The sequence below is a fragment of the Ascidiella aspersa genome, chromosome 9, assembly GCF_963924565.1.
Source record: "Ascidiella aspersa chromosome 9, kaAscAspe10.2, whole genome shotgun sequence".
In the NCBI taxonomy this organism is placed as follows: domain Eukaryota; kingdom Metazoa; phylum Chordata; class Ascidiacea; order Phlebobranchia; family Ascidiidae; genus Ascidiella; species Ascidiella aspersa.
This window is the reverse complement of record NC_139455.1, coordinates 21,738,948-21,763,443: the sequence shown is the minus strand read 5'-3', so window position 1 is coordinate 21,763,443 and position 24,496 is coordinate 21,738,948. Positions and strand designations below refer to the sequence as shown.

The following is a 24,496-nucleotide window of genomic DNA, read 5'->3' as shown; positions in this document are numbered from 1 at the left end:
CTATTTAACCGGGTAGACTGTGTAAACCCAAGTGTATATCTAATCAACGCACCGTAGTTTTATCGCGCGTAGCTACCTTATTAAGTAGAAGTCCTGCTACCTTATTAAGTAGAAGTCCTCATCGCGTTCAAGGGGTACGCATCACCGTGGTCCATTAAACACCCCCGCCTTTATATATTTGCCAAACGACATCTTAGGAAGTGCAAAAAGTAGTGAAAACATTCACTATCGTCACCAGTGGTGTTTGTCTGAAGGTCGTGCGCAATGTTTGGTCCACATACAAAAGTATCAGGGAAACTTACAAATAAATTGATGACCTATTTTATGTCGCCGAGGAAAATTTGGAAATATGCTTTTTAGGCACTCTTCACGAAAAAAAGTAATATTACGCCTTTGAGGAAGAAGTGTATAGCACCCATAGTCCCACATACATAACAGAAAGACCAGGCTTATTTTTACATCCATGTCTACTATAGAACAAGCCATGTTTAAACTTGCAAGATAAACTACATTTCCCAGCAGTAAAAACGCAATGTTAAAAATGGCACAGTTAAGGCCCTACGTGGTTGACTTGCCAAGACCAGCTAACGACGCATGCATACTCTCAACTGCTAACTCTAGGAGCTTTCTGGTAACCTTAATTGACCGCACGCATTCAGTGTTTCTGCAGTTCAACTTTAAAAGCATGTCGTAGGTTATTAATACCTTAAATATTCTGATTTTAATGATGAGCTAACAAATCTAAATTGCCAAGAGAACTGAAGTTATGTAAGCGTTTGTGACTTCGAGACCAGTTAGGTTAATTACATATACCATATGTATAGACATTCACAAATCCGTTTTATAAAAGTCTGAATATACAAATTGCATAAAAACTAGAAGAGTAGACAAAAATCGATTTCAGATTTGGAATCAGGGCGAAAAATCTATCAAGGATCAGTTAAAAATGTAATGCAACAAACAATAAAAAAAAATTGTTCTCCGGTGTAATCTTTGTCTTAAAAAATGGGTTCCCAATGGATGGCTGAGTCGCTTTCAGAACTTAGGGCAACTCTTATCTTGGTGGCTGTAACAGTTTCTTTGAGATATTGTTCGCTGAATGTATGTACGATAACCGTTAACCCTGTTTTTTTATGGTATCTATTTTGAATAGGTAATTCGCTGCCTGAAGTTTGTCGTACCCCTGAAGTATCACCTTAGATAACTTTGGATAAGCTCGCACAAATCGCTTAGTTCCGTCCTTTATCATTAACATGCCCTCCTTTGAACTGGTTTTTACTGGATAAAAATCCCATTTTATTTCGTTCTTGTTCAGAAGGAAAAGCTTGTTGTTATTTGTCACAGGAGCGCAGTACATTCCCGAAACTAACTGACGTAGAACCACTTCTTCCGGTTCAACTTCACACACAAAATTGTCTCCAAAACAAATGTTGCAACAACAACTGAGGCTGATATACCAAGGAGCTGTTATCACTACGGGTACGTTTTTATCACTTTCTTCACAAATCCTATCCTCAGAAGGTTGGACTTCCACAGTCAAAGTTTTATCACAGGTAGTTTCGTCAATAACATGGCTGATGCTTTCTTCTTCGGCATGCTCTTCTAGATTTTGTTTCGTATGTATTTCGGTGTCCAAATCGCAATCCATTTGTTTTTTATACCGGTATGACAATGATTCGTCCCTGTTCTGTTTAGATCTGCCTTGTCAAGTACTGGTGGTCGCTGCCCACTTTCATATGCGTATTCTAAAAATACCTATACGTAGGCGTACCCACGGTTTCCTGTTGTCGTTTCTGGTGCAGGCAGTTTTCCCGGCTAAAAAATACTTTTTGGCAAAAAATTTTTTCGACAAATTGTATTGACTTATCTTTTTAAAGAAAATTAAACAATATTTCTATATTACCCATGCACCAACTTCCTTATATTTGCTTAAAATTTGTTTGAGTTTGTGAAACTACTGTTGAACTACTTTATAAAACAACATGGAAAGCGAAATATACGATATAAAACGTTGTACCGCCACCAGGTGGTTGAAGTTGGGTATATAGGAAAACTAAGTGACACTAGACGAAATATATGACGTTGCCCATATATTTAGTAGGGTATTTTCAGCTAATTAGGCTTAATACTATGCCAACTTAAACTGTAATAATAATGAAAGTCTTTGACTACTGGCGTTGTATCGCAGATGTAAAGAAATAACCGTTAAACGCAGGGGCGGGCAACTTCTCCAGTCGGCGGACCTAAAATGGGGTGGCCACTTACTAAATAAATGTAGCCTAATACCGACTTCCTAAATTGTTGCCCCTGTAACCGAATAATTCATCTTTGCTGCCATCTATTTGGGGGTTATTTTCACTGTTCAGAAAATATAAATAAATTTGGTCTGTTGTACCGTACCTAGTGCTGTAATGCTAAAATAATGTATTTTTGATGCCCTACCTTTTTATTTTGGACTTTTGTGTTGGGTTTCATCATTCGTTAAACCGATAACATTTACTACAACTTTTAGGTTTTGCCAATTCACGTGACTTAAATATATTTAGGCCCACTTGGGATAATGATCAAAGTCCAAAAAAGAGTGCTATAGTCACGTATTACGCAGCTAAAGTAAACGTACGTCAGGTTGGAAACTTTTGAAGTTGAGGGAGACGATTTTGCAGCTTAAAATTGCGAGGCTGTAATAATGTTATTTGTAAAATTAACACGACTGAAAATGAAGTACGGCACCAAATACCGTTCGCGCGACGGAAGTTTTGCGCGTTTAACCGACTTTTTGCGGCTTAGCGCATTTTACGGCGATTTTTACACGAAATGCGTGACTTTAGCCGCGGTTGAGCGAGCCTAACTTTCCAGCAGGAACGCACACAACTGTCTCGTATATTTCAATACGGGAAACATTGACCACCGTAGGCCTACCAAACTCCGCTAAATCGAAATTAAACAAACTGTCTTGGCAATTCAAAGCGCGCACTGTCAGATTGCTACGTATTCTACACTAGAAAAATTGGCCTAACTGCGCTTTTAATGAATATAGTTCACAACAAAGACGTCTCGCAACTCGCAAGGAAGGCATTCATGTCGTTGTGTCAAGTAGTAAAATTCGTATGAACTAACAGGAAAAACGAATGCGTAAGGGATGAGCTGGTCAGTTATCGAATTTGTTATGCCAGAACGCAGATTTTTTAAACAGATTTTTCGAGTACACATGCGAAACAAACGCATTATAATTATTAATATCCAAATACCATTGCTCGCTCGCTCGCTCCAAACTCTTGCCTCTGTCACGGGTTGTAAGCTGCTCATTGACCCGCATCGTCAACTAAAAAATTAATTTAATTACACTTAACTTATATGACTTTAAAATAAATTAAAAAAGCTTGTAAATTACTTGTCTTACTATGACAGATTTTTGTTTTACACCTGTCTTTTTGCTTTCGCTGTTTCTGCTTATTGCAGAAGCACAATTTTTGTGTACGTCACAAGTAGGGATAAAACCTTCAGCTTTTTCATTCATTCATTCATTAGCAATAGCAAGTTCTCACGTCAAACTTAAAAAAGGAAACAACCATACGCTCAACATTTTTTAATGTGAACTTGTTACGGTTATTAAGGTGATTGGATCGATGTCTGCGATATTCGCGAGAGCACTAGTTTAGACGTTTTCACTAAGTTTACGGCTTTTGCCATGACTGTTTAGTTGATTACTTACTGATTGCACAGGCAGAGGAAGCAGGTTGAAAGCTGATAGGGATGTGAACACAGAATATATTATGGGCAATGATATTTGCTATTCTTGGACCTGGTAAGTTCGAACAGCAAAGACTACAGACTTTTTTAATGGAGGTAACAGTTTAATCAAGTGGCTTTGTTCTAAAATCCTACCACAACAAACATTACGATATTTGGGTCGGGGTGCGTGTTAGCGTTTGAGTTTAGGTAGCTTAAGCAGTATTATTAAATAATAAATATAATAATACTTTACCCACCCTAACCCAAATCTTGAATAATTTGGAGTTGAATGGAAGCTAAACCGCCAAATGTAACCTTTTAATGGAGGTGTAACAGTTTAATCAAGTGGCTTTGTTTTAAAATCCTACCAAAAACCAGCACCAAACAACCATAACTACATCAGTAAGTTAAAAGCTACTAGGAATAATTTGGAGTTGAATGGAAGCTAAATTGCCAAATATAATTTGATTGAATAAAAATCTATGTATTTTTAACTACTTTATAACCTGGTAAACTGCTTTAATTGTAACAGCCATAGACCCTGAGTTTGAGGTGCTTAGGTTGCCTGAGCTGAAATTTGTGTTCACCCCCTAAAAAGTGACAAATCTACCTGTAAAACAAATCTACCTGTACAGAATATTTTAAGCACCCCCGTGAAAGAATCAGTGACAATATGGTTACAGTAAATCAACTTCCAGATAAATTTTCTTATGAAACTGTTTTCTGTTCAAAGGATCATTATGCAAATCAAGCTGGCTAAGCAGTACATATATAAACCCTATTTATGGATTGTAATTTTTGCGTCTGTTTTGCTGTTATTTGGCAAAGCATGGAGACCAACTGGGAGCCAAGACATCAAACAATTGGAATTAAGGTATCGCAAGAAAGACTGAAAACAATGTATCATAAATATCACTTAAAATACTGTTGATAAGTAAGATGAACATTCAAAAATTATTTTTGCTCTAATGTCTGTAGTTACTTTTTAAGGTAATACTAGGGTGGTATCAGTGCCGATCCAATACCAAAATGATATGGAAATTTCACTCATGATTTGCGTTATAAGTTATTATAAGTTATAAACTGGGTGTAAATTTCTGCCAAATAACCTCCAGGAAAAAATAACCTTTAAACGCTCCTATTGCATCCATTTCGCTCGTATAGTAATGAAGGATTGGATCACTTTACTTTTTGTCAAAAATCTCGGTTATTGGTATCTAACTAAAATGTCAAGTATCTGACAACCCTAATTGATATGCATATCTTTGTTAAATAAACAGGGAAAAGGTGTTAGAAATGTTTCAACATGCTTACACGTCATACATGAAGAATGCCTACCCAGCCGATGAATTAATGCCAATCGCTTGTAAGGGAAGAATCCGTGGCATTACCCCTTCAAGAGGGGATATCGACGATGTCCTGGGAAAGTAGGTTTCTTTTAAATCGGTTTTTAATGCAAATAAGATGAGGTTTAAATTTTTTCCCTTGTAAGTAGCTTTCCTTAAACATGCAAAATATGGTTGAAGCATTTTTATTTTATTAGACTACGGCAGTGGTTCTCATTTTTTCATGTGTTGTAGCCTCCTTCCACAGGCACTCAACCCTTTTTGTGTTCTCGTTTCATAAAAAATATGTCATAGAATAATAAAAAATAATAATTTGGCATATTTAAATAGTTTTTCCTTGACGCTTGTTGATACTCTTGACACTCTGGCCGTTCTTGGACTTTACGATGAGTTTGAAGAAGCTGTAAAGAAAGTTGAAAAGGATGTGAACTTTGAAACAGACGTTACAGTTTCAGTGTTTGAAACGATTATTAGGATGTTGGGGTAAGTTCACAAGTTACGTTTTGCTATGACCAGTATAAAGCCCGTCAACATCTTCTTATATAATTGAATGTTAACAACATTTTTTGCAATGATGTATTTAATGTTCTGTGACACCAAATTTAATAATTCAACAGTGGAATTCCTATAAATGAGAAATGCAAGCGTTTTAGGATATGTTTAAAGCCAGGCCCTTGGCGCTTTTCCTAAGGTTACCTGGACCTTTGTGTTTGATTTATTTAAACACCTATAAACTCCAATTAATAGCAACTTATTAAGGCATACACCATTCATGACCTAATATCAAAATTTAGATGTGTTTATGGCCTGTCTTAACGAAATGCTTTGCCTCCCACAATTTTTAATATAATGTGTTTTTTTTTTTGGTCAGTCGGCGTTTATTCCTCGACCTAAAAAATGTTGGTAAAATCTTTATACAATTGTGCCATGTCTTACAACTTCATTACATAAACTTGTGGCAAATTATGATTAGAACTAAATACACTTTCATTTTGATACCTTTTTTTAAAGTCAGTTTTGTAATCACCTTTGAATTGCCATTTCTATTTTATACTGTATGGAAATTGATGAATATTTTTCAGCGGTTTGCTGGGTGGCCATTCTGCTGCACTGGAAATAAAAGAGAGCCATGGCCGCATGGCTTGGTACAACGATTCTTTGCTACACATGGCCAAGGAGCTGGGAGATAGGTTATTACCAGCTTTTAACACCTCATCTGGGATGCCGTTTAGCAGGGTGAGAAATGAGTTGTTCCATTACAATATTTTTATTGTGATATTATTTAGACATATCATTTAAATTATAAAATGAAAATGTTAAATAAGTACATACTGCATACCTTACATTGGTGTGTATAAAATGTGTGTTGTTGAATTTTGATAAACATATGTTTTTAATTTTAAGATATTTTTATATATTTTTACAAATTTGAGATGTATGCTTTGCTCCAAATTAGTAAAGAAAAAACTGTGAACCAATTGAGACTTGTTGTTCCCGGCCTTTGCAAATCACAATTAAATAGCATGGTCATTGTTGACTTTTGATCTGCATGTGATAAGATGGCAAGATTGGCCGAAAAGGTGGAAGTGACAATTTCATGGCGATTTCCACCGTCATTTAATTTGTACCCCTAGGATGTTTTTTTATTGATTAAGTTAATCTAGAAAAATAAATTCGTGCAAGAAAAACCGAGCTCTGACGTCTAATCTTTAACCACAAGATCAATATTTTGTCCTTGCTAAAAATTTGGGAGGTGACAATTTCACGGTCATTATTTATTTCCCAGAAGGTATTCGTCACGCATTAAATTGATCTTAAAAAGTTAATCTTTGCCCCCGACGAATAACCTGTTGTGCCATCTTATCTATTATCGGAATATAAGGATTCTGTTGTATTCTCACTCGGCAGCGCAAACTGACAAATACTTTCTGTGTATAGATCAATTTGTTTACTGGTGCTGTGCGAAAGGTGAAGGACAAAGACACATGTACTGCCTGTGCTGGAACGATGATACTGGAGATGGCTGCTTTATCTCGATTTACTGGTGGGTTAAGTTAAACAAATCCATATTATTAATTACCTGCTAAAACCTTGATTGTTGGGAAACTACATTGACTATTTATTCAAGTCAATAATACTCAATATATTTTATCCCTATGAACCTATATTCAAAACCTGCAGAATAAAATAAACTAAGTAAAAACTAAACCTTTGCATTAAAGTATTTAAATTTGGTCCCCATCAACTAGCCCTAGAACGATTCTGAAAACGGTAGTGACCAGCACTATACAACTCCTGAAAATCCGAGGATAAACTTGTTGTGCGTTTAACATATATTGTGATTTGTAGTTCATTTTTTTCACAGATTAATAGTAACATTCACAGCATTAACATTTCAAACTTTAGACCGCTGATACTACTGACCCTTCTTTACTTGTGTTCGTTAAAATTAAACCGCAACATAAATTACATTGCTGTAAATGTTATCTTACTCCTAACCAAGCAAAGCAACAGGCCACAATACATTGTGATTATATTTAAACAACTGTTGTTTTGTTGGGCGTTTGCAAATCTAAATACAAATATTAACTTAATTTTTTTAAATTTTAATATTAACTTAAATTTTTTTTTAACCTCTGTGACCCAAAGAAATCCGGCAGGGAGACATTTTAAGAACAACTATTTTTTTTATAAGACAATGTATTTACTCTTCACCAAGTCACACACTCACACATACTTCTTACCAATATATATGGCTAGTTATGTTTTTCAAGTAAGTTTGATTTGTAATTTAAATGCACTTTTATATAATATGTCTCCTCTTTATATTACTTTAACATTGTCATAAATAGGTGAAGCTGTTTATGAGAAGAGCGCCAGGAGAGCCATGGATTATCTTTGGTCACGAAGGCAGAGGTCGTCTGATCTGATGGGAACTGTTTTGAATGTGGAAAATGGGGAATGGATTAGGTTGGTAATAAGTATAACCATCTAGAATTGCATAAACAAGTTGGTTTACAAAAACGATAGAAAGTGGTCCACAAATGTTTCTACCTCTCAAGAAATGTTTTTTTTTTATTTTTTTAACTGTGTAAAAGTCACTTTTTTTTAACTTGTTTATGTGTCCAATATATGGTACTTATAACTTCATTTTTTCTCTTTCGCTTTGTATTTTACCTATGCCCTTTTAAAAGAAACCCCGTTTTCTTTTTTTGTAGAAAGGAGAGTGGAGTTGGTGCTGGCATTGACTCTTACTATGAATATCTTCTCAAAGCCTATATACTACTTGGTGATGAGACCTACTTACAACGTTTTAATACACATTATCAGGTAAAATTTGAGCGATTGTTTATTAATATGTTCATCACACTTTAACGACTGGATATGGATAGTAAATTATTTACGTCTTGATACGATATATATATATATATATATATATAATTTATTATATGTATTTCATCTTCCATGGTTTTTATTTTTCTATTTGAAAAATACTATTTGAATCACCGTGTTGTGTTAGCTATACAATGGCACAAGAAAACGCATAAAAAACCTATTTCATTTTGCGTTTTATTAGCGTGACAAAACAAACAAAAAGAACTCTGCATTGTGCCTTTGGATGCTGTCTCCTGCGTCTCACTCACTATAATCGACGTAATTCTGGGTTTGCAACGTTGTAATAAGTAGTTGTACTTGGCTAACCCGTGAACTAGTTTGACGTCCATACTAGTCATTACACTTTCATTGTGTGCGATTAATTGGAAAAATAACGCCCAATGCGATACGAACGAACAATATAAAATAAATGGTTTTGGAATGAGAATCAAACTGAAACACTTCGTATTACTGTAACATTACAATTCCAAACACATTTTTTGTGATTGTACCCAGCGTGTAATACGCGGATAAAATGATCATAATAAGTGTTAGACATTGATCCTAACAAAATATGGAGATATTTATATGACTAAACGCATTTTTGGATTTGTATTTTCTCAGAAAAATTTAACCCAAGAAAACCTAAATTTAACGCCAAGAAAAAATTTCATGGTCAGCCTAAAGATAAGCCACTATATGTTTACCGTACACGCTCTGTTAATCTAGCGCAGTGGTTCTTAACCTTTTATTTTGCGGCCCCCTCAGCAATAATAAATCGATTACGGCAACCCTAAAAGATTTTTCCGTGAGTAAATCACTAGAATGTCACAATAAACGGAACTGGAACAACACACATCCACTCTGCTCAACGTAGGAAGTTTTAATTGGATCTATTCTGCTCTAATCTTACACAAAAAGTTGTAAGAGTTGAGCAAAAATTAGATTCTTAAAGATTCTCAAATATCTCTTGGCACCCTTTGTAGAAATGGCACCCCAGGGTGCCGCGGCACCCCCGTTGAGAACCATGATCTAGCGGTTAAGTATTTAATTGTATTTTTTTTTAAATTAAACAGCCGACCTTACGTCTAATCGTAACCAAACTGTTTTCTAGGCCATCAAGCAGAAAACTTACAATAAAATTGAATGGTCAGCGTAAATATTCGCCAGTTATATGTTTACTGTACACACTTCGTTTTTCTAGGGGTTAAGTTTTCAATTGTAATTTACTAAAATAAAGAAGCGACCTTACGTCTAATCGTAACCAAACTATTTGCTAGGCCATCAAGCAGTACATGAACCAAGGTCCACTCCTCATCGACGTGCTCATGCATAAGCCCACCACCTCGGCTAGAGGTTTCGTCGACGCACTTTCGGCTTTCTGGCCCGGACTTCAGGTATAGATACACTTTGTCAAATTACGTACATCAGGATTAAAATATCACTTGTTCTTAAGCGGTTCTTATGCTGCATCATACAATTTTTTTTCTAATTATGAGAACATAACATTCGATCATGGACCAATCGCATTGCATATTGGCTAAATGTTCTCAAACCAATCGACAATCTGGACAAAAAGCCGAACGTACTACCTCGTGTAGGTATTTTTTTTCGGATTCTTGATACCGCAATATTACAACAATCAAGCCAATAACTGCATTTTTTTGGTTTTTTATTTTTATTTTTTATTTGAATATTATGCCTGGTAGTAACAGCTTACATAGCACCCTATATTTGCCAGATCTCTCCGATCCAATATTTAATTAGTACACAGTAAAGAAAATAACCCGTACTTCGTAAAGGGCAAAATGTCCTCCTGACTCTGCATTGCCAGACTATCGATCAACCAGAACCGATTTTTTTCCATTGTCTGCAATAAAAAAATAACCCAAACTACCCAGCCAACAAACTACCCAGCCAACAAACTACCCACTTACGTCGGGAAGTTATGACAGGATGTTGTTAATTAAACTTGGTCGAATGTTTCACCACCTGCTATGGCCACTGTATGCGAAAAAAGATTGCTTTAGTTTGTTGGTCAGTAATCATTGCGTTTCTAACAGCAAAAATATTTTTTTTTACTGGCCTTGCTTTAATTAGTTGGAGCACAAAGTAAGTTGGCTATCAAAAATCCGTTCAGGAACGAATCAACTGTAAATGCGCTTCGATCGAGTGCTGATTAACACCCACTCGCCCTAGCTCGACTCGCGAGTACCCAAAAGCAAAAATTAGTTTGTTTTCAGACCTACGAAAGGTCGTATTTTATTAATCCGTAAAAAAATTATGTTCGACTACAACGACTAAAGGTCAATTGATGAAACCGTTTCGGTATTATTTAATTGAAACCGTCTGTTATTACGGCAACGCAAACTGTTACAAAAACAAATGATCTTACAACTTTGTTCAGGATGTATGTAACGACTGTAAATATGTAAGTCGGATGCAAAGATTTGTAAAAAAAAAAAAAAAAAAATCGGCTATTTATTTTCGATGTATAGTTTATTTAATGATCCTCACAAAACCACAAAGGTTGTAAAAAAGATCTAAAACAACTTTATTCAAAAACATTTTTTTTTCCATTTGAATAAGTTATTAGCAGAACTGATGATGCGTTCTTGCGTAACTATATCACCCGATCCGTCAGAAATCAGTGCAGTTCTAAGCAAAAAGGTCTACGACAATCAGTGCATTCAAAGGATCAAAAAGTCCGACTTTTAGACTTTGAGGTCTTGGACAATGCACTAATTTGCATTAACAAATGTGCATAAGAAGATTAAGTTTAACAATACTTGACCCAACCAAACCCAAACGCTAACCAGCGCCCTAACCCAAACAATGTGCGATAATTTAATAATTATAACGCTTCAGGCCCCAATACCTCAATTCGTGACGTAATAATCTTAAATACAATGGACGAGAAACCATCCGAGTTTGGGCTTTTTCCCCCAGCATTTAAAGAATTATTAAAATAACGCACATTATTTGGGTTAGGATTCGGGTTAGCGTTAGGGTTTAGGTAGGTCAAGTGTTATTAATCCTATCTCATACTTTTTGTTATCTTTTCTGAACTTTTAATGAATATTTTTAATTTATCTACGCCGGGAGTTTACCTAAAGGTCCAAATCAGTGCATTGCCAGGACCTCAAGGTCTAAAAGTCTAGACTTTTCTGCCATTGGATGCCCTGATTGTCGTAGACCTTTTTGCTTAGAAATGCACTGATTTCTAACGGATCGGGTGACTATATAGTATTCTGCTTTTGTTGAATAAAGTTGTTTTAGATCTCTTTTACAATATTTGTGGTTTTGTTTGGATCATATGATATGGAAAAAAGATCAACAACTAGAAATGTCGGAGCAGGCTTAGATCCCGATATTAACAAAAATAATAATAATGATTTCCGATAAAAATGTTAGTTACAGTTGACCACACAAACACATTTCAAGTTGTCCATAAATGCGTGTAAATAAACACGCTGATTTGCCTTTTTAGGAGCTATTTAAACTCACCAAAATACTAAGGCAATATAGTTTCTTGAAAAACAACTTGATAGGACAGAAATTCGCGGACAGCTTGGCTACTACATTTTTTTGGCGAGTATTATTTCGTTCGGGCGAGCGCTGATTGGTGGATACTTGCCCGACTGGCGAGTGAAAATTTTAATTCAAGGCCAACCCTGTATATAGTTTTCTGCCTTGTCGAAAAACGTTTTTTTGGTCATGAAGTACGCTCTATCGATCTTGTGCGTGAACCGCGAGGGCAAATCTCGTGTTAGGCTTGTGGCATTTTGTTAGGGGTGCCGATAGGTCTTCGGAAGTGATGCATATCCCGGGTCAATGACTCACTGAAGTAAAGCGGCTTGTTTTTTCAATGAACACCTTTCATAACTAGAGAATAAATGTTAGAAAATGCGATTTTAGTGCTATTGCCTCCAAGAAATATATCTCAGTGTTACTTGCCCCAAAGTGTCACTAACACCTTGTATTGATCATTTGTCATCAGACAAATCCCAGAGTTCGTTGCGCAAAATAAATAAATAAATAAATAAATAGGGTCTTCCTTCTTATTTATTTACGAATAAATAAATAGGCTCTTCTTCGTTTACATAATGTACAATTCAATGATGTAATTTTAGCGTGTTGCTCTAGCTAGTTTGTCGATACTAAAACGTAAATTGCCAAGCTTTTCCCTTGGCCCTAAAAAAATACACTGATGAGTAAATATACTTAGTTTAAATTAACTGTAATATATTAACAGTGGATTTAGACTTGCCTGGTCCCATAAATCCAATTTGTTGTGCACATTTTACTGGGACGGACCACTTGTGTAAATCGCCAATGCAAAACATAAAAGTTTCGTAAAACGTTTTTTTTTTATGGTAAAACATAAATATTTTGCCTGTGCATCGTCGGTAGATTTTGTGCAAATAAACACAACAAACAAATGATGTTTTTCTTAGTACTAATGGTATTATCGGAAGGTCAGCGCAGTTGTTATGTTTATCTTGTTTGCGATGTCCGTAAACTGACCAGTCTTTGGATGTCGTGACTGCTTATTTTTTTGTTCAGTGGTGTCTAACTTTGTTAGCCTTGTCATTGTTATTTTAACTTTTACAGCTAAATTCATGTTGAAAATAAATCAAAAGTCATTTCAAACCTTCAAAATGATTCTCACTTCTAAATTGGCTTTGGTATTCTTACTGCGTCTTATTACAACCTCCAGCCATTACAGCTATCTTTCTTGTTATTTTTTTCCCGATGTTGGCGTTTTCATGTTTTTTTTATCATTTTTTTCAAAATGCTACCCGTTTCTGTATGGGCTTTGATATTCTTACTACGTCTTACTACAACCTCCGACCATTATGCTCCAGGGTACTAATTGTTTGCAATAACCCACCTTTTCGAAACCCACAGGGTGTACACTAAAAAGATTTGAACTTTCTTACAAAATATACGCAGACAGTTATCTGGGTATACTCCGGTTTGCTACCCCTAAAAAAAAAATTTTTTTCTTTACGTAGTTATCATTTCTTTCTTATACAATCGAATTGCGTTTGTTCTTCAACCAATACAAGCCTGTATGTTTTTGGCAGGTTCTCAAAGGCGACGTGAAGTCGGCGATCGAGACCCACGAGCTGCTTTACCAGGTGTTTGTACGTCACACCTTTCTACCCGAGGCCTTCACAACTTCTTTTGACATCCACTGGGGACAGTACCCGCTAAGACCAGAGTTCGCCGAGAGCACCTATCTGCTGTACAAGGCAAGTGCATTTAATTTGAGCCAATATGGGAAACCAATAACCTTTTGGCCGATATCTCAGGGTTTCCACGAAATCTTTGAATCTTAAAATGTCTTTCAAGTTGATTTTCGCCGAAAAAGAGAGGCAAAGTAACACTGCGAAAAAACAAGTGGAAAACGTTTTGCAGTATTGAATTATTTAATAAAAGATGCGCCTACCCAACTGTTTTTACTTAACATATAGTCTTAGTCAACATAGAGCTACATATCCTGTTGCATAAGCACAACCATTGAAATTTTTTTTTATTGCTTCGCGGTATTCAATTAATGCTTCTAAATAGAGTCAGGTGATCACTACACTAGACCTCTGAATAAACGTGATTTCTTATCATAGGCGACGGGGGACCCGTATTACCTCGAAGTTGGGAAAACGATCGTCGAAAATCTGGAAAGCAAGGCAAGGGTCGAATGCGGCTTTGCTGGAATTAAGGTGAGTGAGTTTCAAATGGTAAAAGTTTTGAAAAGACCCTGTATCGGTAGCTTTGTAGTTTTGTATAAAGGGGTATCTTTATGAAATCCAAAACCATTGGCAGCAGGTTTCTGTTTGTTGATCATTGTTCAGTTGACGTGTATATTAACAATTAAACTCAAAGTAACATTACTTATAGTATAACTGACGATGCCAGTATAGGCGAAATATATATTCCTTTACAAAATGTCTGATCCTGGTTTTACTCTGGTTTTTAAACTTTCAGTTTTATCGGAATAGTTTTGCGACCGCTCGTTTTCGAGACAAACGGGTATTTTTTTGCCGACGCCTAATTTTAAGTCTGTTGGAAGCCAGTTCGTAGCCGCACGAAACCTTGAAAAAAAAACGAAATAAACTTTACATATAAAAACTTTACCTTTAACGGCACAAACTTATACTATTAAAACTGTAGATTACAAACTTCAAAAATGTTGAATTTTAAAATACAAACTTTGAAATGGTTAAAAAAAATAAAATAAAGGAAAATAAAATAACTAAAACATAAAAACTCATAAATAGCTGGAAAAGCGCACCTCTTGGAACAACAATCAGTATACAAGAACTTGTATCATCATCATCAGTTATTTTGCACAAATAAATAGTAAAAAATGTTGAACGTATTAAAAATGTGAAATAAATAAATAAAATACATCCAAGACTAACTTTGCAAACACAAACTGCTGTTAACGCCAAACACTAAAGTAAAAAAGATAATTTGGAACTTTTATTATGTGTTCAGTTGGAGGGTAAGATTGTGAAACACACGTTAAGCTTAAAAATCATAAATCATCACAAATATTTCCTATTTATAACAGGACGTTCGCACCTTTAAGCACGAGGACCGAATGGACTCTTACTTCCTCGCTGAAATGTTCAAATACCTTTACCTTCTCTTTACACCGAGCGACCAGCGACTCGGCATCGACCTTGACAACTATGTGCTCACCACAGAGGCCCACGTTCTTCCACTCAAGCTTTCGCTTAAGACTGGCCACACAAAGAACACCAGCATGGAAGGGGTGGGTACAAGTTACAAGTTGTAAATAAGTTGATCTCAAGACTGTTTATAAAAACAGATAAAACATAAAGTAATTTCTTAAAATTTACAGAAATATATATTTCGCCTATAAGTTATCGTCAGTTTCTGTACAAAAAGCAAACGTGTAAATAATCTTGTATTTATAAATTTTATATTTTACTTTTTAACTACTATTATTTGGCATTTCTACATTTTGTACCGAAACCCTATAGGGAGTGTTTCAAAGTGTTTCAACTAGTAAATAAGTTCTGTCGGTAATCATTTGTTTACGACGTTTCGGCCACCTATCCAGGATGCAAATAAATACCAGAAGATCTTATTTTTTAGGATTTACTATGTCTCGTAGCAACAGCATATTTATGAAGTTACGGGTTTTGCTTTAACTCTTAAGGGCGTTAGGTAAATTAGCTGTCGATCTGTGTAGCATTTTAAAAAACATACTTTTTAATATAATAATTACAATTATATAAAAGGGCGTATCTTTATGGAATCCAAAACCATTGGCAGCACGTTTCTGCTTATGGATCACTGTTCCGCTGACGCGTATATAAACAATAAAACTCAAAGTTTAAAAACCAGAGTAAAACCAGGATCAGACATTTTTTAAGGAATATATATGTCGCCTATGAATGGATTCATTCGAATAAAGGAACTGACGATTTAAGTTTTATTGTTTTTGTTTTTTCGATAATACGTTCGGGGTTTCCCCAGGTTCATTGTTTCCAAGTAAGGGACATCGTAGCCAGTTGGTTTTTAATGTCAGTTTAATATAATCAAACAGCAAAAAGATATCTAATTGAAATTAGCTTACTGTAATTGTCTAATTGGAATTAGCTTACTGTAATGACGACTTGTCATTTTAGTTTTCGCCCAGGTTAAAAAACTCGATTTCGACTGCCGTGATATTTACGGTAGAACGTTTTCAAGATAATTATTTGGGACGAAATCTTATACAAGGGAACCTTTTTAAATAAAACTTAATGCCATCTGGGACAACCTATTATATTTTCAATAAACTTTTAAATCTATTTTTTTGAAATAAAACTTAGCACACGTTCTGGGACTGTCCATTTTTCAAATAAAACCTAATACTACCTGGAACAACCTATCCGCAAACCTTAACGCTAAAATTTATATAGTTTAGAATGCAAGCGACTTATTTTTTGACCCGTTCGTGTTTTTTTTTCGCCACAGGTGATTTCGCCGGTAAACGCTGAGTCGAACTTCGAACGCTCGTGTGCCAACTCTGTCTACGTTCAGCCTGGAAGCCGGAAATCGACCGAAGAACTTCGGAGAAAGATCAAGATCAGCGATCGACACGCACATCGGCAGGAACAGCCCGTCTGGTAGGAGAATCGAAGTTGATTGCGAACAGCGGTATCTTCAAAAGTTGTTGGCCTTAGTCTGATCGCGCCCATGCAAAATTTCTAAACCTTTTGATCTTGGTTGTCGTTCGGACTAGATGCGTTCAAAGATCCTTATCGTTTTTCTGTGTAGATCTCGCAAATCGAAAAATTATGAACCATTTCCTTAATTACATACGCATGTGTAATTTATATGTGAATACATTGGACATCATAAAAGCAGAATTAACAACTAACATGAAGCCAATCAATTTACTACAAAAAGTTAAATATTGTAGTAGAGCTCCCGGTTAACTGCCACTGGTTTAAGGGATAAAAACAAGCTTAACGACTTTTTGATTAAATCATCATCGATAAATAGCTATTTTAAGTATTTACAACACCTATTCTACACTGTATTAAGTTTACCTACTTTTGTTTTCGCTGTTATTATTATTTACAATCAAACTACATCCTCTTAAATTATTTAAAACCTGTGAAGGTGCGAGTCTGTGGAAAGTTTTGCACTGTATGGTGGACATGTGGTGTATGTGCGACATCATGCGTTTTTTAGGATTAAATTATTAGCATTTTGTAATGTCGTCAAAATGTATTTTCATGTAAATATTTGTGTCATTAGCTATCGAAATCGATAGTTTTTGAAACAAATCCACCACATCACACACTGCTTTTAACACTACATTGTCAGGTAAAATTCACTACAACCTTTCACTACAGGCCAGCAACTAGAAACTGAGAAAACGACTTTTAAGTTTAGCCTAAACTCGTGCATTGTTTTTGCAGCCAACCACCCAGCAGTACTGGCAAGGCTTGGACAGGAGTGAGACAGCTCAAGGCCGCCGAGTTTCTACCGGGCAACCAGAAGCACGCCGAAATCCTTAAGAAGATGGGCATCAACATCGTGGTGCTGCAAGATGGAAAGGTGCAGCTGGTTCAGCAACATAACGCCGCTCTGTCCACCGAGGACGCCAATGTGAGTTGGGGCGGTTATATATTGGTTGTGTTGCGAGGGTGCGATAAATTTCTCTCTACTATAATAACCGCCCAGCTGGATTTTTTTAAATCTAGGTTTTTTATTTATTTTTAGTTTACAGATCGCCGGTTTCTCGAGCCGTTTTTGGGCGTTTTAATTGTGGCTATGCTGCGAGGAAGCTACGAATCTCTCGCAACACACAACTATAATACCCGCACATCTGAATTTTTTTACTATCTGAGAATTTTGTTTTTTTTAGTTGACAGAACGCCAATTTGTCAAGGCGTTTTTGGGTGTTTTTATATAGTGATTATGTTGCGAGGGAGTTAGTTATTTACAATCTGAGATTTTTTTTTTTGACAGATCGCCGATTCGGGACTTTTTGACGTTTTTTATACTCGCTATGTTGCAAGGGAGCTACAAATCTCTTGCAATATAACCACTATTATAACCGCACAGCTTGATTAGTTCATCATATAATCTAAGATTTGTTTTTGACAAATCGCCTATTTCGCCAGCCCATTTAAATTATTTTATTATGGGAAATAAAGCTACTTAATTGCTTGTATACACATCGATAGCTTCACGTTGGGGAATGTTTTGCACTGATTCAAGATTCTTTTTTTTGCATCTTTGAAATAATTGAAAAAAAGCATAAAATAACACAACACAAGGACAACGAAACTGCCCATAACGCAGCGAAGCAAAAGCGTAATAATTAATTTACGATCGTACACTAAGCCTTTATGTAAACGCATCTTTTCAAATATTTTAAATCAGAAAAAACTATCCTGTTGCTACCAGGCATAGTATACTGAATATAACTTCTTCTGGTATATATTTGATTCTCGACAAGCTTTCGCACAGTAGCTACTTTGACCTGATGAAGCACGGTTGTGCGAAAGCTTGTCGAGAATCCAATACAATTTGTCTTTATACAGTGCCGCCTGATTCCTCTATTTAGAATTAGACAAATACGGCCATATACAAAGATTGGTATATATTTGTTTATCCAGCGTTTCGGCTTACTATTCAGAAAGCCTTCATCAGGTAATGACACACATGGCATACTAAAAATATGTTCTTCTGGTATATATAGTATTTTAGTATGTTAAATCAGAATTCTGCCCAACATCAAGTTCGTAAAGCCCTAGTTCGAACGATATATACCTAAACCTTCGCTCGCGTTATTCTTATTTCAATTTCCTTCGCAGGAGGGAAGCGTCTTTATGCAAGAAATGATCGAGCTGTCAAAGCAATCGATCGAGGTTAGCGCCAAACCGGTGTTCGTGCAGTTCATCAGCTCGCCATACATGGGCTCGTTGGCTTTGCGGGCCGGTTCCGCCCAGTTCGGCCTTGATCTGGAAGCTAATCTGGCGGTGAGTGGAAATGAAAATAATGGACTTGGAATAATCGGGCAGCAGCTGCGGGGCAAATGTGTGTTTTTGTTTTGGTGGGAAATTTTATTATCCCGAACTTGTGACTAGTGTGTGCGATATTTTTAAGCGTGACGCCTTAAGTTATGTTTCAGCATCCGCCAGTGTTGTTAGACTTAAGTGCGCTAATCACTGTTTTTAAATGACTTGACTTGACTTGACTGGAGTATTTTGACCAAAATGTCTTCACTAAACTTAAGTCTTTTTGGACAAATGGCGTGAGTTGGACTTCAGTCTTTGCTTCAAATAACTTGGGTTTAAATTAAATGTTTCCATTAAACATTTTTTAATAGTATTTTTATTTTTTTTATTTTTTAGTAATACTAATAGTAATACTTTGATTTAAACAACGCTTTAATTGCAAATCACCGAAAAAAAGTCACAGCAAATACTGCGTAATACGTTTGTCCAAATCCGATACACAACTATGTGAAGCTAAAACGAAGTTCGAGCTGAACCTGTGCGATAAATCAGGCCGGCGTGTTTAATTCGTAACGTTTATTGCTCTTATAAAGTTATAATATACTCTTTTGAAGTTATCATACAGTTAAAATGGTGTTGGTTTTGGTTAAAAACTTGATTTTGATAGAATTTTACCTAAAAATACAACTTCCAAAAACTTGCTACGGTTTTTGTAATTTTGCAAATGATTTTTGTGCGTTTTAAAAAACAAACGCCCAAGTTGTGTAAAAAAATACAAAACTTTAGTTGATATCTATTCTTTATTTGCCCTGTATATCATTTACCTTAGTTTAAGTCGCGTTTTAACCGTCACATATTTATCAACCCCCTTTGTTCACGTCACAGCCGGCCGGCGCCGCAGTGTTCGCGCAACCCCCCCACGGATGCTCCCCTCTCACCAACCATGATGACGCCATCGGCAAGGTAGTGGTGGTGGACCGGGGCCAGTGCATGTTTGTGCAGAAGGCCAAATTCATCGAAGATGCCGGTGGTATCGCTATGGTTGTGCTCGGTGAGTGGTTTTAAGCAAATTTAAAAGAACGTTCGAGAAAACATGCGCCACTGAGGAGTCTATGTCTATGAGATAAAAATATGAAAACTATAATTTCAAGTTTAACTGGAGAATCATCGATACCGTAACACTTGGTCATTTATCCCAGAGGTTTTCAAACTGTGCATCGCGGCGCCCTGGTGCGTTGTTTTAATTTTTTAATTATTTCAATATTTTTCACTAAAATGTTATCTGAAATTTTTGCGCTGTTTTTTTTGTATATGCAGCTACACATTTGAGCATTTTAACATAAAAATTAGGCACACATTTTTTAAGTACTCTTTGCTGGGTGTCGCAATATCACCAAACTTTAAAAGAAGCAGATCAGATAAAAATCAAAACTACAATTTCGAGTTACTTGAGGATCAGTGATATCGTTCACTTGATCATTTACAGTTTACAATATCTTTTTTTAGTTTTGTTCACCCCTAGCATCTACCTCCAGTTTTCATTCACCCTAGTCTCATGATATGATAAAACTATCTTGTTTATATATAACAGCACAAAATGATTAAGGTTGTTTCGATTCTTGTTAACATCAACTCAAGCAAAGTTTTACCATTGCAAATCTACCATTTCTCAAGTCCAGAAATAGAAAGCTACAAAAGCACAAAACACAGTCACCAAATTTTGTACTTAAACACTCAGTGCAAACCAACTTCACTATTACAATAAGCAAAATATTTCAGACGGTTCACCCTTATTCACTCCATTTGGTTGGTTCACCCCTGCAAAAATTGCATTCACCTGGGGTAAACCATTAACCTGTTTAACAAACACTGCTGTAGATAACGTGTCCGACTCGTCGTACGAAGCGAGCGCACCTTTCGCTATGGCCGGTGACGACAAAACTGAGGTCGACATCCCTGCCGCATTTCTCTTCAACAAGGAGGCGACCATCTTGCGCAACTCGCTGGCCGAGAATACTGACAACTCGCGCGAACTCACGCTACTGCTGACCAGCAGACTGAAAAGCCTAGGTTTGTTAAAAGTTATAAATTAGTTATTATGTATTTTCATATTTTAGGTTTCCTTATTGTTTTTTTTTATACTCAATCCCAGAGATGGGCAACCGGCCCGCCAACGCATATCCTATTTTACAAACTGGACACCAGGCCATTTCTCATATTTTTAGTTTTTTCAGCTACCTAAACGTAAACGGCCCGCATAGAATTTTTTTAGTTTGGTTTTGGCGCGCGACTAGAAAAAGACTGCCCACCCTTGCTTTATCCCGTTAATGCCAAGCACTCAATTTATCATTGTTTTAATGTAGTTTTGCAGAAAATCATAATATAACAAAGGTTTTTCATATTTGTTTGTCTGGGGTGGCAACCACGAAAATAATTCTGATGATTGCTATTAAGTCAATTTGCATGAACGCGTGACGTCATCACAGTAGTTGTGAAGCCATTAAAAAATGAAATTCTACCCCCTTGACAATTTTCTGACCCTATCTCAGCGCAACCAATTAAAGAAACTATTTTATTTAAACACATAGTCACTCGTACACCGAAACCCATCACAGGCTTAGCCGAAATTGTCGATCAATGGCAAGCAAGGCGGTTAAAAAAACAACTAGTCTGTAGGTAGTATAGTCAAATCGGCAGTGGGATTCGATAAGTCTGCGATGACTTTCGGTGTACTAATGATACTGAAGCTGTAATCGTTGGTCAAAAAGCAGCTACAGAAGGACTATAGATCACAGTTATTGAACACATATATGTGCGACTGTGCGTGTTGAACTTGTCACTCTTTTTTACTTTTGTCCTTCATTTAAACAGCCGAAATTATTCTCGAAAACAACCTCAAGTCTCACGAAGACAGAAAATTGCAAGAGCAAAAACTCGCCGAGTCTGAAGGTGAAGCAGCGAGTGAAGATGCTTCTGTCGAAAAGGATCAGAATCCCAACCAAGAAGACCAAAATAATACCCAGGAAGGTGCCAACACGGAAATCCAGGATTCCAATTCAGCCTCTATTGAAACAAGTGAAACGAATGAAGCTCACACATCAACGAACGCACAAGAAGACAGCATTGTTAGGAAAGAAGAAGAAAGGACTAAATCTTCCGAACCTTCTGATAAAGATGAGTTGTGATGCTTAGGTGTAGTGTGATACAAATAGCGTCCCACTACTTCTTTCCTATACAAAGCACTCAAACCGAATCGGCTTCAACCACGCGCTTGCTTGCTTGTTTTGCCAAAGAAGGCAGTTTGTTCTAATGCTAGGCGCAATTTTAGGACTGGTGGATTACAGTCGCGTAACGGGAATATTGCTGAACCGGACGTAAAACAGAACTTTACCCATTCCAATCATTGTCAGGTTAAATTACAAAAACGCCATAATCTGTTGACCAAATCGCGTCTCCTCTTTCAGAAGTTTTCCTGAAAAAGAAATAAGAACCAACTAATACAGATTTGTATGTTTCTACTTTAAAATAACGACTTTGACACTAATTGCTAAAATATGGATGTGTTGTTTGCCAAGGGAATTTTTCATGTGCTAATAGCGTTTTGAGACCTACGTTTTTTTGATCAAATTTCATCGGTACATATTTCAAAGCGCGTATAAAATTTGTTGTCCAGTTATCTTTATGTATTTTTGTATTCCGCACACTGGACAACATAGATGTTGAAATTTAACTTTTCTCATCAGAATCAATCTTAGAAGTTATCTACGTATTATAGTAAATACTTGTTTGTCGTTTCTACTCTTTACCAATTTTTGCTCGTGCCATAAATATACCTCAAATTAGATTATGTCCCTACGACAAAACCAATCAGTACAACCCCCTAACCAAGGACTCTCCACCCACGGCTATTTTGACTTGCAAAGAAAGCAATGCCGCTCCTTGCGATCCATTGTTCTTCCAGTTTGCACTTGAGATGCAACGTGTATTTATTTGTGAACCGTTGTGTTGTTGGTCTGGCCCTGCTGGAATCACTAGATCAGTGGTTCTAACCTTTTCCCTTGTTGCACCCCTTTCAAATCACCAAACAATTCTACTCTTTTTAAGTTTAAAAAAAAATAGTTCAATTTTAACTTTTGTAAATGATAACACAGTAACACCATACTAAAATGTGAGTTAGTTTTACATTTAAGTGAGCAAAAAACTACCGGTACATTTTCTGTGTCTGATTCACCATACCCGCACCCCCTTAAAACCATTCTCGTACCGCCATACCCCTGGGAAAGAAACTCAGTACTAGAGCGACGAATCAATTTTTAGCCAAAATATTGTAAAACGAGTTTAGATATAGCGTCGATCGAGTGCTTTAAATTCATAGGGTTCGGCCTTTTTTCCACAAAACAACCGTTTTTGTGAATTTAATTCACGTACATCGGCGCCTGGTCGTTTTTGCGCCCCCAAAAATCCGTTTATTTTAGTAAATATCTATTTCCCTTTTGCATTTTTATGCAAATTTTCACGTTTGCAATGTTGCGGCGTTTGTCGTGCTTGGTGGGTACAGAATGTCAAGTGAAACGGCTTCACGTTTTTTGTGGTGCACCATTTCATAAAGTACCTAACTTCCTCGCTGGACTGTTTCGTTTGGTTGCGACAGTTTTTTTTGTGTGTGTTTTCTGTGTGAACAACGCACGGTCGCTTAATTAAAGCCATGTTAGAATTTTATATTTTTGATGGTTTAAATCAGGGGTCGCCAAACTACGACCTGCGGCGTATTTCTTTAATGAAGATAAAAAAGTACAGTTTAAATGTTGTCCACTTCAATTCACAATTAAATTTTATTGAAACATTAAACTGTACGAATATTAACAAAGGCCCACTTTGTTGGTATTGCATAGTTGTTTATAATTACTTCGTATACCGATAATTAAGTGAACACAGTTTTCCAAAAACGTTATGTCCGGTCTGTAATGGTTAGGCCTCACATTACAGTTATTCGGACCTTAAAAAAGTTTGGTGACCCTGGTTTAAATAAATTGTGTCCAGTGGGAATCCTTATTTAAGATGAAACCCGCTAAGCACCTTTTTCGTCTTGTTATCGCTTTTTGCCGGTGACTAAAGAAAGTGCAATATTTGTATTCTTTCTTGTACGTATCCTTCTATTACGTAGTGTAAAGCCAAATTCAATTTTCACATATTTTACAACCGATCGAAATTGAGTGTACTATTGCTTCTTATAGGGTAATAGCCAAACGACGTTTTATTATTATTCACAATTTTAAACGTAAGTGCCATTGATGCAGTACGCCAGGTTATTTGGTCTGTAACCACTTAGTTGATTGCAGTATAAAATAAAAGTTCTGTTTGTTTATTTATCATTTTATCGTTTACTTTGACTGTTCATGTTAGGCACATGGGCACAAGAAAAAAGTATTTTATATATTTAGGCAAAGAATCGTATTTTTATTAATGTAAGATGCTTTTCTCTCCAATTTTGGTGCTTTTTTATTAAAGAAAGTGTTTAAGAGGTTGGTCGTATTTTATGGCAAA

The 24,496-nt window shown here is 36.2% G+C and overlaps 1 protein-coding gene across 1 annotated transcript; it reads left to right on the top strand.

Moving 5' to 3' along the window:
* The first annotated feature begins 3,712 nt into the window (after positions 1-3,712).
* On the top strand, positions 3,713-22,771 carry LOC146133583 (ER degradation-enhancing alpha-mannosidase-like protein 3). The gene is made up of 18 exons (XM_083397945.1): positions 3,713-3,805; positions 4,466-4,606; positions 5,013-5,159; positions 5,409-5,561; positions 6,161-6,314; positions 7,017-7,122; positions 7,931-8,048; positions 8,297-8,408; positions 9,734-9,850; positions 13,544-13,711; positions 14,084-14,179; positions 15,034-15,237; positions 16,452-16,603; positions 17,405-17,594; positions 18,809-18,973; positions 19,838-20,003; positions 20,831-21,022; positions 21,824-22,771. The coding sequence occupies exons 1-18, from the start codon at positions 3,774-3,776 to the stop codon at positions 22,135-22,137; spliced, it is 2,727 nt and encodes a 908-aa protein (XP_083254071.1). The 5' UTR covers positions 3,713-3,773; the 3' UTR covers positions 22,138-22,771.
* The last annotated feature ends 1,725 nt before the right edge of the window (positions 22,772-24,496 follow it).